Here is a 16,558-nt window from a genome sequence, read left to right as displayed (position 1 = left end):
GATGATTATGATGACGATGAGTTCGATGATGAGGATGGTGACATGGGAGGTCATGGAGGAGGAGGAGGTAAGCATCACATGCCTCCAAATAAGATGATGATGCCTAACAAGATGCCACAAATGAGCCAGCATGGTGGTGATGGTGGACCTAAGGGGCCTAATGAGATTATGATGATGATGAATGGTTTCAAAGCCAGTGGTGGTGGTGGTGGAGGAGGAGCGGGGAAGAAAGGAGGCGGAGGAGGTGGTGGCTTCGAGATTCCGGTGCAAATGAAGGGAATGGGTGAGGGTAAAATGGGAAAAGAGGGCAAGAAAGGAGGTAAAGGAGGAGAGAAGGGTAAGAAGGAAGGGAAAGATAGTAAAGGAGGTGGGGGCAAAACCGGCAAAACAGATGCCAAGAGTGGTGGTGGCCTCTTAGGGTTTTTCAAAAACGTTAAAAGTGGAAAAGGAGATGAGAAGAAGGGAGGTGGTAAGAAAGAAGGTGGCGGGGGTGATAAGGTCAAATCCTCCGGTTGTGGGGGAGGAGGTGTTCACCATTATGATAGTGGGCCTAAAAAGGGAGGAGGTAAATCGAAAGGAGGAGCTCATGGGGCCCATGGTATTGATGATCTAATGAAACACAACAAAGCAGGCGGAGGAGGTAACAAGGGTAATCATAGCGCCAAGGGGATGGGTAACCACATGGGACAAGGTGGTCAGATGGGGATGATGGGCCAAGGTGGTCCAATGGGTCCAGGTGGTCCTATGGGCATGATGAGTCAAGGTGGTCATCCAATGGGCATGATGGGTCAAGGTGGTCAAATGGGACACCAAGGCGGCTCCTATCCGGCCGTACAAGGGTTGCCGATGAGTGGAGGAGGAGGATATTATCCACCACCAGCTCAGGCAAATCATCAAATGAACCAACAACAGTATATGCAAATGATGATGCACCAGCAACAACAACAACAACAAGCTGCTGCAGCTCATGGAGGATATGGTGGTGGTCACGGTGGAGAAATGTACCATCCGATGATGTATGCACGGCAGTATCCAGCAGTGAATTATGCTCATCCGCCGCCAATGCCGCCTCCACACTCGGGTCCTTATACTGATATGTTCAGTGATGAGAATCCAGCTGGTTGTAGTATCATGTGATCTTTGGTAATGTTAATTAGACAAAACTGGTATGAATATGTTTATCTTAGAAGTCTATATGTTTTATCTTAGAAGTCTTGTGTTATTTTCTTCTTTGGAACTGTCTTTTACGTTTCTAACTCTGCCTAAGATATGAACTTTTTTTGGGTGGCATGATGTTTATAATATCTCTGAGTTTGGAAAATGATGGTTACAAAGTAAGATATTTATTTAGCTTTGTTTTTCTCTGTGTGAAAATGATAGATTTATTATTATGATAATCAATCAGCTTGTTACAGTGTGCAACTAATTTTTATTACTAACCCTACTAAATTTTACCCGTAAAGATCCGTGATGAGTTGATTATGTTGTTTTTTGAAAATGGTGTGGATGATAAAACCTTTGAGGATTAGCTATCTGTTTCGGTCATATATGAAATATTTTTCCAAAGGTCAAACTAGTGAATGAAGGGATTAGCTATTGCTTTCCTGATTCACCCACAGAAAACTCTTGAACTAGAATTTTTAGTTCCAGTCTCTCCAACTTGGATAACTTCTCTGTCTCCATTAATCGACTCTGAAATGCCTTGACTTCTCTTCGACTGCAGTTTCTCTCTTTTTTTTCCTCTATCTCAGAAATCATGTGAAGTGAGGTTTCAAGTTCATGTCTTAGTTGGTTTTCTCGTGCATCAAGTTTTCTAATCCCTGGGTATTCTCTTCTGAGTGTTTTCAGAATGCGTTTTGCCATCTCAATAAAGAAAATAAGGTACTTAATGAATACTAGATTTGATTTGAACAAGTTTTTAAGACGCAAATAAAATATAATCATATATAATAATTATCAATCTTTTATAATAACTATATATTTTTATAAATAATAAGCTTTGAAAACTGAACAAAATTTAATGGAACACGTGGAACTTTGATTAAAAATCAAATAATAAAGTGAATAAGATAATATTATGATTTAAAAGAATTATAAGATTATTTTTAATTCATTGATTATATGTTTGGTATTACTATTTAGATAGAGAAATAAATATTTGGAAAAATATGTAAAATATTAAAAACGTATTAGCAAAAATTTAATAAAAAAACAAAATAATAAAGAAAAAATAAGAAAAAACCGAAAAAGATGCATAATATATGTTAGAGAAGTTAATGTAATAATTATATATAGTTTCATAAGAATTTGTTATTATTAAATATTCATGAGTTATTTTACATTAAGTTTATGAAAAATTTACGATATTCTATATATAATATATATTTTCATACTTAAAAATAAACGATCACCGAGTTTACACGGTTGGTGTTGGTGTACGATTTTGGAGAGCCATCAAGTGTGACAATTACCATTTGGCCACAACTAATGGAATATGCAAACGTGGCTTTGTGTACTATGGTGCCAAAATATTTCCAAGTTATGCCCAAACAATCATGAGGTTCAAGGTGGGTACCGAAGAGTACGTTTCCACATCCTTGCCTGAGGGTGCTAAAATTGATAATGATTGTAAAGGTATCACGGTAATGTGGGTTTGGTGATTAACTCGGCCACCGAGTTGAAAGAAATTCAGGAATCATTTTTTTGAAAGATATTTTAGAGCATGGCGACCAAGACAAAATTGTTATTTGTTGTTACAAACTTCCAGATCGACATAGTGAATTTTATCATGCTCATATTGCTCGAATAATTGGGTACTGCGACGGATTGGCCTGCATTTATCATCATGGGTACATCTATATAATTAAACAAATGCGAGTTCCGTATGAAAATGGATTTTTAAACGAATAGTTATAGTTAAAAGAGTTACATTTGTTAAATTGGTAAAATTATAGTTATAAGAGTTACATTTGTTAAATTGGTAAGACTTAAAATTTAATACAGTACAGAAAAATTAGTAAGTCTTTTTTTTTTGAAAAAAATTAGTAAATCTTAGAGAATGTTTATGGATGAATCTGTAGATATATTATCATAATACACATCACCTTTTTGTTTTAAGAACAAATTTTCTGAAAACCTTTATGAATCAAATCATATTTGTTCTGAAAACCTTTATGAATCAAAAATCATACGGTGACAGTAAATAGATATAGCTTCAGCACAACCGCAAGCCCCAGCTGCAAAAGAAATATACTTGCGATTATCAGGATTGATCTCTCTCCAGCTGAATTGATATGCGCTTTGAGGTTCAGAGCTACAAATGTCGCAGACATGAACCCTGCCACACCCGCGATGACCCATCTAAAGATCTCCACTGGCACCACCGAGAGGCACTGCAGAGACAGACACAAACAGATGAAAAAAAATGTTTCGGTATGAATCACAATTTTTTTTCAGTAAGGAGCGGTTTGGTGTTACCAATGCAGGGATGAAGATGAACAGGGAATATCCGTAGAGGCAGAAGAGCTGGACAAGCCCTGAAGGCGCAGAGAAGTACTTGAGAACGACATATAACGCTAGAGGAACAAGCGTGACATATCCATAGAACACTCCTGCAGACCAAGTCACCAGATTGATATCGTAGTTCCACTCTTGTTTCTTCCACTTGTGCGCTACGTACGTGACAAACGTGCCGATAGACGCCGCCACGAATATCAAAGTAGTGCATATCCAAAACGGACCATACCTAGACAAAAAAAAAATACAAAATCAACACATAGGAGAAGTCCAAAAAGGAAAAGACTAACAAACTCTTACAAGTCAGGCTTATCAGCAGTCTTCTCAGTAAACGTTCCACGGAACGGGAAGAGAGACTCTTTGAGTCTGTCCACAACATCCGAAGTGTCCACATCGAAGAACGGCTTGTAAGCACCAACAGTGAATTTATGGAGCCAGCCACCAGACTGAGGTTCATCTCTACTACTACTACCGTTACCAGGTCCAGAAAACGTATCTGCACACCAATGTTATACTATAAGCTCTATCGAAGCACGTGAAGCATAGGATGAAATGAACTCAATACCGTCGGCGTCACGAGGGGGATTACTACCACCAGAGATCTTGCCCTGAGCAGCAGAAGGAGGAAAGGTTTGAAGATTTGATTCTGCAACACAAACAAATGCTATCATCCTTCAATCAAATACCTTAAGATTCCAGCTTAAACCCTAATCTGATTGAACTAGAGATACTACTTTCCATAACAATTCCTTAACAAATCGCACTGATATTTATTTTCTTCTTTAGCCACAATTTCAAATCAATTCCGTTCTGACCTAAGCAATCTACAATCGAATCGGATGTTTTACCTGTGAATTTGACGGTGGTGTGGCCTGGATCTGGAACAGACTACGATCAAAACAAAAAACTAGATCAGATCGGAAGAAGTACAGGCGTAGAGATAGATAGTCATGTATAACAATTCGAGATCGAAAGAGCTTACAGGTACAGATCCAGAGACTTTCTGGCTGTCGATAGTCGTGTAGTTCCCGCCGGTCATCATCTTGCTCTCTCCTTCCTTCCTTCCTTCCTTCTCGATCTCACGTTCGTCTCCTCAGGAATTGAGAAGATACTCGCCTTTGTAACAGAAGGTAAACTTCTTCCTCATCCGGAAGCTTTCGTCCCACTTGATGTTTTATATACCTTTTCTCGCATTTTGAAAAAAACCCAGAAATTATCGAATTTATCAGGTTAACAACACAAATGTTTAATTAGATAATCATATTATTATTTGGTAAGTGATTTGGAATAGTCTTTTGGTAACAAATTTAAATGAGTTGAATACTTAAATGAAAAGTATATAATAAGATTCACTCACGTTTTTTTTTAATAAATTGTTATTTATTTATATAGTCAAAATGTAGTAAAAATAGCATGGTAACATGGTTAAACTTTCTGACCAAAAAAAATGGCAACATAATTAAACTGTAATGGTTGTAACGCGAATGTTATGTTGGAAAGGATTTTCTATACAGTAATAGAAAATTCAAATTAATGCAAGTAATTAAAAGTTTTGAACACCCAAATTGGTAACAACATAACAGAAACAGTAAGACCAGTTATATCCAAGTCACAATATTCAATCTCGTCCGTTGATTATTCCCCACAAACACCAATATCACCGTTAAAAACATACCTAATCACTAAGAAGTGACACATGGTTTAGTTGACTGAAAATGCTACTTGGAATCAATCAGCAGAATAAATAGAGATGAAAATGCCACTTTGAATTCTCATCCTTAGAAAGCTTAATTACAATATTCCCGCCTTTGTTTGCATTTTGACCTTCAAGGTAAAATCTTATCTTACCGCTTCTGAGCATCTGAATCATTCTGAAAAGTATGCATGGATCATCTAGTCTCTCTCTGTTTCTTTGACTCTGTTTCAGTAATTTGATCTTGTGGGTTGTGTAAAAGTCTTCTCCTTTTCAACATACAATACCTTAAAACTTGAATGTTAAACCTCTAGGCCATAGATATTCTCAGAATGCTGTCTTCCAAGACATGTATATGTTTGTCATCCGGAAAATTTACTTTGATGCTTGTTTTCAGAATCAGATGATGAGTGGTTTTGGTATGGGAGACAGTCCTAGCTCGAAAAGACCGGTAAGAATCGTTGTGGTTGGTGAGAAAGGAACTAGGAAATCAAGTTTGATCATGGCTGCAGTAACTGGTCATCGTTACCATCCTGATCCTAACATCCCTCCTCTGTTGCCTTATGTCAATTTACCTTCTGAAAAATGCTCTGGAGATGTTCCCGTTACCCTTATCGACACTTCTTCAAGGTAAATGCTTGTGTATATATTGACATTATTAAGGGATGCATATAATATAATTCTTTTCGTGGTAAAGAGGCATAGGTTTATATTTGAATATAACGGTTGTTTTTTTCTGTTGATGTCTCTGGTAATAACATATTTAGACCGGAAGATATGGGAGAGGTAGTTAAGGAAGTCAAGGAAGCAGATGCAATAGTTCTGACGTTTGCAATGGATAGACAAGAGACCTTGGACTGTTTGAGTGAATATTGGCTTCCTATGTTTCGACAATTAGAGGTTTAATTAGTTTCCTTCTTTCTTCATCTTCGTTGTAACTTTTCTTATTAAATGTTTGTCTTGTGACCCTTATATTACATAGGTGAGAGTACCTATCTTAGTAGCAGGTTATAGGGTTATCAAAAAGGAACATAACCCAATCAGCATTGAAGAAATAATGTCACCTATAAGACAACAATATCGAGAAATCGAGATATGCATCGAGTGGTCTTCTCAGAGGCTACACGATGTCAGCTGGCTTGTGCGTGAGATGTTACACTTCAAAGACATTTCAACTTTTTATTATACTTCTGAGAAGTTCTGTAATCGGTAAATATATTTCTGTGTTATTGATTCATGACCTTAGGTCTGTTTATATACAAAGTAGAAGATCCTAAACATATCGACAATAGGAAAGCTAATCTAACTAAGATAAGGACATGTCTAATAGATAACTCTAAACTATATCTAAGTATATCGTAATACCCCCCCTCAAGTTGGAGCATATAGATTTCGAATGCCCAACTTGTAGTGAAAAATATCGAACTCCTTTCGTCCTTGTGCCTTGGTAAGAATGTCTGCTAGTTGTTCCTTAGAAACAACATGTTTCGTCTCGATAGTGCCATTAATGATATGATCACGAATAAAATGGCACTCCGCTTCGATATGTTTTGTTCGTTCGTGAAAGACCGGATTTCGAGTCAAGTAGATGGCAGACTGGTTATCACACATGAGAGTCATCGGTCGTGTATGTTGTATTCCAAAATCAAGAAGAAGACCTTTTATCCATTTTAATTCTTTGACAAGCTCAGTCATGGCTCTGTATTCGGCTTCGGTAGAGGAGAGAGCGACAGTATCCTGCTTCTGAGTCTTCCAAGAAATAACAGAGGAGCCAATTTGAACAATCCATCCCGTCAAAGAACGTCGAGTTAATGGACAACCTTCCCAGTCAGAATCAGACCAACCGGTAATGTGAATAGGAGGAGATGCACGTAACAAGATGCCCTGGCCGAGAGTTCCTTTAAGATAACGAATGACATGTAAAGCAGCCTCCCAGTGAGCTTCTTGAGGTTGTTGCATGAACTGAGTAAGAATATGAATTGAATAAGCCAGATCAGGTCGTGTTGCTCCCAAATAAACCAGTCGTCCAACGAGTCGTCTGTAACGAGCAGGATCAGAGAGTGTAGCTGTCTTTGTCAAGGCAAGACCGTGTTTCTGATCAATGGGAAATCCTGCTGGCTTGCAACCTAGCAAACCTACCTCAGAGATAACTTCAGAACAATACTTGCGTTGACACAAATAGAACCCATCGATGCTTCGTGCGACTTCGAGACCAAGGAAGTATTTAAGAGAACCCAAGTCTTTCATGTGAAAACAAGCCGAGAGGTAGGACTTGAAGTTACTGATCGCGGAGGTAGAATTTCCAGCAATAACGAGGTCATCGACGTAGACAAGGACACGAAGTGTAGAGCCGTCTTTCGTGGAGACAAAAAAAGAGTAATCACTGCGAGATTGAGTGAAACCAAAGGCTCGTAGAGCAAATGTAAGCTTAGCAAACCAACATCGTGGAGCTTGTCGCAATCCGTAGAGAGACTTTCGTAACCGGCACACTCTATTGTCTGAGTCAGATTGAAAACCAGGGGGAAGCTTCATGTAAACTTCTTCATCGAGATCTCCGTGAAGAAAGGCGTTGTGAACATCCATCTGATCAACAACATAGTTTTGTTTTGCAGCGACGTCAAGAAAAATTCGAACCGTAGTCATTTTTGCAACCGGAGCAAAAGTCTCGCCATAATCAATCCCTTCGATTTGGTTATTTCCAAGAACGACAAGCCTTGCTTTATATCTCTCTAAAGTGCCATCAGCCTTTAGTTTTATGCGAAATACCCACTTGCAGCCGAGTGCCGTTTTTCCTGGAGGTAATGGGACCAAGTCCCATGTTTTGTTCAACTCTAATGCATCAATCTCAATCCGCATTGCTTTCCTCCAGACATCATGGAGTACTGCCTCTTTGAACGATCGAGGCTCCACGACAAGTGAGAGAGCCGTCAAATAGCTGCAATGTGATTCAGAGAACCGAGCGGTAGTATAAAAATCAGAGATAGGATAGACCGTACCTGAGGACGGCGATGGAGCGTAGGCTGTGAGAGGAGTAAGAGAGACTGTATTTATAACAAAATCTGCAAGGCGTGTAGAGGGTTTCTTTGTCCGTAGGCCGCGACCCAGTTCAGTGGTAGGAGATAAGTTAGTGGTAGTTTCAGGAGAGGTAGCCAATGGAGGCGTCGGATTTGAAGTCGAAGTCGAAGGTATATCAGTCGATGTCAAAGGTTGATCAGATGTCAAAGGTTCGTCGGATGTATCTGAATATTCTTCCTCAGTCGTTATTGTCGGTGAATCAACCGGTGGTGGAATAGTAGATGTAACAGTTTGTTTTTCGAGATAAGGAAAAACATTTTCTTGAAACAGAACATCCCGCGAAGTGAAACATTCTTCTCTGTCAAGATCAAATAGTTGATATCCTTTCTTGCCATAGGGGTAACCGATGAATATGCAGCGCCGGCTTCGAGAGGCAAATTTATCACCGTTGTGATCTTGATTATGTGCGTAGCACAAACACCCGAAGACCCGGAGCTGATCAAAGGCTGGTTGGCGTTTGTAGAGCATCTCAAACGGTGTCTTATCATTCAAGAGCTTAGAAGGTGTTCTGTTTATCAGATAACACGCCGTCAAAGCACACTCAGCCCAAAATTCGATTGGTAAGCCAGCTTGGAATCGTAATGCTCGCGCTACATTAAGGATATGCCGGTGCTTTCGTTCCACGCGTCCGTTCTGTTGTGGAGTTCCTACGCAGGAAGTTTCGTGTATGATGCCTTGTTGTCTGAAATATTTAGTTAAGCACATGAATTCGGTGCCGTTATCGCTTCGGAGAGTTTTGACGTTCTGATCAAATTGTCGTTTGACGAGTGCGATGAACTCTTGAAGCCGACTGGAGACTTGAGTTTTGTCAGGAAGAAGGTAAAGCCAGACGGCTCTTGAGTAATCATCGACGATGGTCAAGAAATATTTGGAGCCACAAAACGCTGATGTTCGGTATGGACCCCAAAGATCGCAATGAATTAACTCAAAAGAAGAGGATGCTTTATTATAACTCTCAGAAAACGAGTTTCGGGTCTGTTTGGACCGTAAACAAACATCACAACTAGATAGGCAAAGCGCAAGACTACTAGATTTAAGTTTAACACCAGGAAGCAAGTTGACGACACGGGAAGATGGATGCCCGAGACGTTGATGCCACAAAACACCTTCATCACTTGTTGTAGTATTGAAAGCAGTTGCAGTTTCTAAGCCTCGGAATAAATACAGTCCCTCTCCCTCTCGTTCACCCGCTCCAATCAGTGTCCTCGTAGTGCGGTCCTGCAAAACAATAAGACGATCAGTAACTTGGCCAACAAGAGAGTTATCCGTAAGAAGTTGGCCAAAAGAGATCAAATTTGTGTGGAAGCCATCCACATAATAAACGTTCTGCAGTTGTATCTGAGACGTCAGTCGTATGTTTCCTCGTTGCGTAGTTAGTGCATTTGCTCCCGCTGGTAATTTTACAGAGATCGGAGAGACGCTATGTATGTCGTGGAGTAAGTCGAGACGGCCAGTCATGTGATGAGTGGCGCCTGTATCAAGGATCCAAACAGTTTCATTGTTCTTACCACTTAGTCGATTCTCATCAGTAGTAGATTTTGTCGGGTTGATTAGTTTCACCAGTGTCTGCCATTGTGCATCGGAGAAGCCAGTGAGGCCTTGTCGGTCGTTGTCGGTAAGAGTCAAGTTAGCTGCGATCGCATTCTTGTTATCAACAATTTGAGAGGTGTTCGCACGTGTGGCTGAGTTTTGCCCAGTCGGTTGTGAAGTCCCCTGTCCTCCTTGATAATTTATGCGATTGCGTGGTCTTGTTCCCCACCATTCGGGAAAACCAAGAACACGAAAGCATGACGTAGCTCGATGTCCTAGTCTGCCGCAACTAGTACATGTCGTATTTGCATCAGGATTCGGTGGTCGTGGTCGGTAGGTATCGTTTGGTTTATATGTCGAGGAGGGTCGTGTTTCTTGCGATGTCTGAGCAGCGAAGCTGAGTACAGCAGGAGTTTCTGTTTTGGCGTTGAGCTGGACAGTTTCGTTTTGAACGATAGTCTGATAAACTGTGTCGAGATCCGGGAGTGGAATTTGTGCGCAAATCTGAGATCGTACAGGGCCATGAACATCATCGAGACCAAAGAGAAAATCATGGACTCGAATCGTTTCACGCTCTGTTTCATGAGCATTCATCAGATTGCACTCACACTTTCCGCAGTTGCAGGTTTTGGTTGATAAGCATTCAGCCATTGAATCCCATATTCGAGTTAGTCGTCCAAAATAATCTTCAACGGATGATCCTACTTGTTTGCAATTTGCGAGAGATGCACGGAGTTGTTGATAACGTGCACCACTTTTGAGAGCAAACCGTTTCTGAATATGATCCCACAAGTCTTTGGCATGTTCTTTATGAGAGATATTGGATCGTAGTTTAGTTTCAATTGTCTGCTTGATCCAGTTTACAAGGAGATGGTTGTTGGCTGTCCAGTCTTCAAGATCAGGAGAGTCGTCCGCCGGTTTTGGTATTGTGCCGCTGATGAAGCCAAATTTCTTACGTGCGCTCAGAGCAACACGAAGATTTTGTGACCATTCATCATAGTTTCGTCCATTAAGCAAAGGTTGAGAGATAACCGCTCCAGGATTATCACTAGATGACAAGTCGTAAGGAGTTATTGTGCGTCGAGCCTTCGTTGTGGTTGCTAGGGTTCCTGCCATTGTCGGTTGTTTCGAGATCGTAGGTTAAGTTCGAGAGTCGGTCGTGCTTGATTCAAAAAACTTTCGTTCGAAAAAACGATGTTGCTTAGAGTCGTGGCTCTGATACCATGAGAAGTTCTGTAATCGGTAAATATATTTCTGTGTTATTGATTCATGACCTTAGGTCTGTTTATATACAAAGTAGAAGATCCTAAACATATCGACAATAGGAAAGCTAATCTAACTAAGATAAGGACATGTCTAATAGATAACTCTAAACTATATCTAAGTATATCGTAATAACTTCAATGTATGAAAATTGAGCAAACTGATCTTTGTGCAGGCTCAAGTGGTTTTTGTGCAAGCACAAATAGCAGCTATGTACCCAATAGGACCAGTGTACGATCAAGTAACCGATTCATTGAAGCCTCGCTGTGTTGCTGCATTAAAACGTATATTTGAAATACATGCCCGTGACAATGATTACATTCTCAACGACGATGGGTTGGACGATATTAATGTTCGTTGCTTCGGTATACCATTGATGCCTTCTCATAGTAGAGGATTAATAAAATTTGTTCAAGAGCGGTGTCCACTACGAGTCAAAGAAAACGGACTCACAGTAGATGGCTTCTTGGTTCTAATCACAAAGATCATCAAACAAGGAAAACTCAAAACATTATGGACTATGCTTAGGACATTTGGATATAACAATGATTTAAGACTTGTAGATGAGATGATTCCTTATTCATCATTCAAACGCATGCCTGATCAGGTAAACATCTGATGAAAATATAACTAAATAGTGATTATTAATTTGCTGCTGTTTTTTGATATTGCATTCTCTTTTGTAATTGTGTAGAGTATTGAGCTGACAGATGAAGCCATTGGATCCTTAAGGGTAGCCTATCACCGTTTTGATAACTTGGTACCTCGAATGATGGAATCTCTCTTTGAAACTGCACCTGAAAGGTAACATTTTCTACTTTCAAAAGAGCGCCAAATTTGAATGTTATGTAGTCTTTCTATCTGCTTATGTGTTATTCCATTGATTTGATTCATTAATGACAGTCCTTGGAATGAAGCTCCTTATAAGGATGCTGCAGAGAAAACTAGTAATGGAGGGTTATCACTTGAAGCTTTTCTCTCACTGGTAACTGAAAACGTTTTCATAAAGATCACATCAAATGTTTACGATTTGCCCTAAATCTTTTAAACTATTTCTATCTTTGCAGTGGTCATTGATGACACTACTAGATCCAGCTAGGAGTCTTGAATATTTCATTTACATTTGTCACCCTGATGATCCATCTTTAGCAGTTCATGTTACTAGGAGAAGAGAGCTAGACCGCAAGGAGAAAAACTCTGAAAGAAAAGTTATTCAGTGTTTTGTCTTTGGACCCAAGAATGCTGGAAAATCTGCAATGCTCAATGTATTTATTGGAAGGTTTGTTTGTTTTAAAACTCAGGTCAAGAAAATTAATTTTACATAACATAAAATGTATGTCTGATTGTATGATTGTATGATCTTTAGGCCATATGATGATGACAACAGAAATGGATTTGGTGAGGAACGTTATGCTGTTAATATGGTTGGCAACTCTAGTGTAAGTGGAGGTACAAAGAAAACTATGGTGATGAAGGAAATTCAATATCAAGAAGATGGATTACTATTATCAGATGAAGCATTGGCTTCCTGTGATGTAGCAGTCTTTGTTTATGATTCTTCTGATGAGTCTTCCTGGAAGAGAGCTATTGGTTTGCTTGCTGAGGTTGCAACCACTAGTGAAGACTCCGGTTTCGAGTTTCCTTGCCTAATGGTTGCAGCTAAAACTGATCTTGATTCATTCCCAATGGCAATTCAAGAATCCACTATGGTAAAATACCAATCTTACTTATTGATTAATAGTCATAAAGTTGAGTTAATATTTTTTCATCCATGATTGTGTTTAAGGCTGCACTAGATATAGGAATTGAAGCTCCAATACCAATCAGTTCCAAACTTGGATATTTCGATAACTTGTTTCGAAAGATACTTACCGCGGCTGAGCATCCTCACTTGTGTATTCCAAAGATTGAGTCAAAGAAGAAAAGGAGGACCCTTGAGCTAATCAACTCTTGGATTCCAGAATTTTTGGTCAAATGCTTCTGTATTGAATCATAGTATGTGTGGATTCACAGTTGGGACAGCTGCTAACGAAAGATTAAAACCTGCAGATTCTATTGTATTGGAGAGATTGTGTTTTAAGTTATTTGTTCATGGATGCCTTGTTTAAGAAGTAATTTTTTTTTGGACAAAGTTTGAGAAGTAAATTATTATTTTCTATAAATTTCATTTTGTTTACTCACAATAGTTACCAAGACAGAATTGAAAAAAAATCTAAGCATCTACACAACTCTGTTGTACTACAAAAATAAAAGAATTGAATAAAAAGACCAAAACGTAACTCTAAAAGGTCAACTTTCACTCACTTGAACAAGAAACTGAACTAGAGCCATAGCTAATAGCTTCCAAGCTAGAACGAGTCATATTAGTCATCCATCTCCTTGGAACTTCCTTTGATTCTCCAGCAAGATTATATGCATAAGATCTCCACTCTTTCTCACCATCTTCACAAGAATTAATAACCCTAATTTTCTCGCCTTCTGAGTTCTCTCGAGAACAATGAGACTAGAGAAAGTAGAAAAGCTATTACCAACAAACACATCAGCTCTTGAACACACCTCGTAATCTATAGCAGACTGTACCAAATAAGAATACTTCCCATAAACCTCCTCTTTGACCCCAAGCTTCTTTAGTTGCATAACTATACACATGTGTCATATGCATTTCAGAAAATATTTTTAAAGTTTGCAACATATAATTTTTTTCTTAGTAATTACCTAACATAACTAATCAAGAATATTTCGTATCCAAAAAAACCGAATCGGAATCGACTCGAAAATCAAAGTCTCCAGTGTTTTGAAACCCGATCCGAACCTATGGTTAAAATGGTAAATCCGATGATTCAAGATAAATCTGGTTAGAATTTTGTTAAAAATAATATTAAAAAAAACAATATTCAAAAACCCAAGAAAACCCACGAAAAATCACGAAAATCTGGAACCCGAGTACATGTTGAAGCACTGGTTAAACCCATAGATAAATATTTATAAAATTTTAAATCTTGATATATTTTGTTAGATGTCACAAATCTTAGCTTTTTAAAAATAAATAAATAATCTAAATTATTTTGATATTTTGTATGTCACATAAAAATAATAATATAGAAATTAAAGTTGAGTATTTTGTAAATGTTTTTAAACATAAAATATGTACATATCCAAACTATTATTTTATGTTTTATAAAATTTAAAGATAATATATAAATTTGGTTTGTATATATTTATTTTGTAGCTAATATATTATTATATAGTAAAAATAATTTATTTATTAATTTGCGGTTCATCCGTGATCGATCCAAAGATCCAGTAACTCGTAAAGTCATCCGGTACATATACTCTTTAGACATGATTTATTTATATACTTGATGGGGGTTCAAAGTATTATATTTGAAAACTAATATCAAACTCAACCAGCACTGAAAACCCCGAACAATTTTTTTGAAAAATATACTTACAAAATAATATAATAATCGCATTAGAACCTTAGTCAAAAGAAAATAATGTGACATAAACCGTGAACCAATATATATATATATTATATTTGTCTATGTTATTATCAAGTGTTAATATCAAAACACAGATCAGAAAATAATTAATCAAAAAGTGCTTTCCTAGAATTAATGAATTAAAATGGAACTGTCGACTAATAGTTATTGAGGAAAGTGATAAGAAAACTTTTAAATAATAAAAAATAATAGTTAAACACAACTGGTCATGATCCTAATTAAAATGGAACTCTCGGCTAATAGTTATTGAGGAAAATGAGTCCCTAGAATCATTGAATTAAGATGGAGATTAATCTTAATAAAATAATAAAAAAGTTTTAAATAAAAAGAATAATAGTTGGACACAACTTTTTATGAACCGTTCATTGGTCCTTTTTAATAATATTTTGATCATATGATTATCTAGTAAGTGATTTGGAATAATGTTTTGGTAACAAATTTAAATGAGTTGAATACTTAAATGGAAAGTATATAATAAAATTCACTCACGTTTTTAATTAATTGTTATTTATTTATATAGTCAAAATGTAATAAAAATAAACTTTCTGACAAAAAATGGCAACATAGTTAAACTGTAATGGTTGTAACGCGAATGTTATGTTCTATTCAACACCAATGCTTGAAAATTTTAATAAAATTAAATGTTAACAAGGAAAGGATTTTATATTCAGTAATAGAGTATTCAAACTTAATGCAAGTAACTAAAAGCTTTGAACACCCAAAATGGTAACAACATAAACAGAAACAATAAGACCAGTTGTATCCACGTCAAGATATTCAATCTCGTCCGTTGATCTTTTCCTACAAACGCCGATATCACCGTTAAATGCATACCTAATCACTAAGAAGTGACACATGGCTTAGTTGACTGAAAATGCCACTTGGTATCAACCAGTAGTATAAATAGAGATGAAAATGCTACTTTGAATTCACATCCTCACAAAGCTTAATTACCGTATCCTGCCTTTGTTTGCATTTTGACCTTCAAAGTAAATCCATCTTACTGCTTTTGAGCCTCTGAATCATCTTAAAAAGTATGATGATCATCTAGCCTTTTTCTGTTTCAGTAATTTGATATTGTGGGTTGTGTAAAAGTCTTGTCATTTTCAACATACAGTACCTTAAAATTTGATTCTTAAGCCTATAGGCCATAGATGTTTTCTTACAAAATATGCATATGCTAAGTATATTGATGTTTGTTTGCAGAATAAGATGATGCGCGGTTTTGGTTTGGGAGACTCTCGTCGTTCGATAAAACCCTTAAGAATCGTTGTGGTTGGTGAGAAAGGAACTGGGAAATCAAGTTTGATTATGGCTGCAGTAACTGGTCATTACCATCCTGATCTTAACATCTCTTCTCCTCTGTTGCCTCATACCAATTTCCCTTCTGATGAATATTGGGCTACCTTTATTGACACTTCTTCAAGGTAATATGTTTCTTAAGGTTTGTGTATATTGACATCAATATGGGATGCATATAATATAATGTTCTGTGGTTAGGTTTATATTTAAATAAAATGGTTGTTTATTTTCTATTGATGTCTTTGTTAATAACATTTGCAGACCAGAAGACAAGGGAGATGTCATTAAGGAAGTCAAGGAAGCAGATGCAATAATTCTGACGTTTGCAATGGATAGACAAGAGACTATGGACCGTTTAATTGAATATTGGCTTCCTCTGTTCCGACAATTAAAGGTTTAGTTTTGTTCTTTCTTCGTCTTCACTCTTCATCATTAAGTTTTGTAATTTTTCTTATTAAATATTTGTTTTGTGATCCTTATATTACATAGGTGAGAGTCCCTATCGTAGTGGCAGGTTATAGGGTTAGCAAAGAAGAACATAATTCAATCAACATTGAAGAAATAACGTTACCTATAAGGCAACAATGTCAAGAGATAGAGATATGCATCGAGTGGTCTGCTCCGAGGCCATCTGATGTCAGTTGGCTTGTGCGTGAGATCTTACACTTTAAAATCA

General features: G+C 37.6%; 2 protein-coding genes and 1 pseudogene across 3 annotated transcripts in view; 2 read left to right on the top strand and 1 right to left on the bottom strand.

The window, feature by feature from the left end:
- The window catches only part of LOC130497064 (heavy metal-associated isoprenylated plant protein 34-like), a 2,834-nt pseudogene extending 1,476 nt beyond the window's left edge, over positions 1–1,358 (top strand). The window contains exon 4 of the transcript XR_008936098.1: positions 50–1,358. The product of XR_008936098.1 is annotated as a heavy metal-associated isoprenylated plant protein 34-like (transcript). The remainder of the gene's footprint in view (positions 1–49) is intronic.
- Positions 1,359–3,063: 1,705 nt separating this feature from the next.
- LOC108806672 (uncharacterized) lies at positions 3,064–4,671 on the bottom strand. Its single transcript, XM_018578840.2, has 6 exons — positions 4,499–4,671; positions 4,365–4,404; positions 4,082–4,162; positions 3,817–4,012; positions 3,478–3,745; positions 3,064–3,392 (listed from the first exon to the last, which is right to left on the bottom strand). Exons 1-6 carry the CDS (start codon positions 4,556–4,558, stop codon positions 3,186–3,188), a joined length of 852 nt encoding a protein of 283 aa, XP_018434342.1. The 5' UTR covers positions 4,559–4,671; the 3' UTR covers positions 3,064–3,185.
- Positions 4,672–5,615: 944 nt separating this feature from the next.
- On the top strand, positions 5,616–13,165 carry LOC108807511 (mitochondrial Rho GTPase 3-like). The gene is made up of 9 exons (XM_056989467.1): positions 5,616–5,839; positions 5,977–6,109; positions 6,192–6,338; positions 11,253–11,684; positions 11,772–11,881; positions 11,981–12,062; positions 12,145–12,356; positions 12,444–12,786; positions 12,864–13,165. The coding sequence occupies exons 1-9, from the start codon at positions 5,616–5,618 to the stop codon at positions 13,071–13,073; spliced, it is 1,893 nt and encodes a 630-aa protein (XP_056845447.1). The 3' UTR covers positions 13,074–13,165.
- The last annotated feature ends 3,393 nt before the right edge of the window (positions 13,166–16,558 follow it).

This window comes from Raphanus sativus, chromosome 6, assembly GCF_000801105.2.
Source record: "Raphanus sativus cultivar WK10039 chromosome 6, ASM80110v3, whole genome shotgun sequence".
NCBI lineage: Eukaryota > Viridiplantae > Streptophyta > Magnoliopsida > Brassicales > Brassicaceae > Raphanus > Raphanus sativus.
The sequence above is the reverse complement of the archived record's forward strand: the minus strand, read 5'-3'. Positions and strand labels throughout refer to the sequence as shown.

Excerpts from the sequence above, each read along its gene's own strand:
- LOC108807511 (XM_056989467.1), top strand. The coding sequence starts at position 5,616 with ATGAGTGGTTTTGGTATGGGAGACAGTCCTAGCTCGAAAAGACCGGTA. Across the intron at positions 6,110-6,191 it reads CTATGTTTCGACAATTAGAG|GTGAGAGTACCTATCTTAGT; the intron begins GTTTAATTAGTT and ends TATATTACATAG. Across the intron at positions 11,685-11,771 it reads TCAAACGCATGCCTGATCAG|AGTATTGAGCTGACAGATGA; the intron begins GTAAACATCTGA and ends GTAATTGTGTAG.
- LOC108806672 (XM_018578840.2), bottom strand. The coding sequence starts at position 4,558 with ATGATGACCGGCGGGAACTACACGACTATCGACAGCCAGAAAGTCTCT. Across the intron at positions 4,405-4,498 it reads AAGTCTCTGGATCTGTACCT|TCTGTTCCAGATCCAGGCCA; the intron begins GTAAGCTCTTTC and ends TTTTGATCGTAG. Across the intron at positions 4,013-4,081 it reads TCCCCCTCGTGACGCCGACG|ATACGTTTTCTGGACCTGGT; the intron begins GTATTGAGTTCA and ends ATTGGTGTGCAG.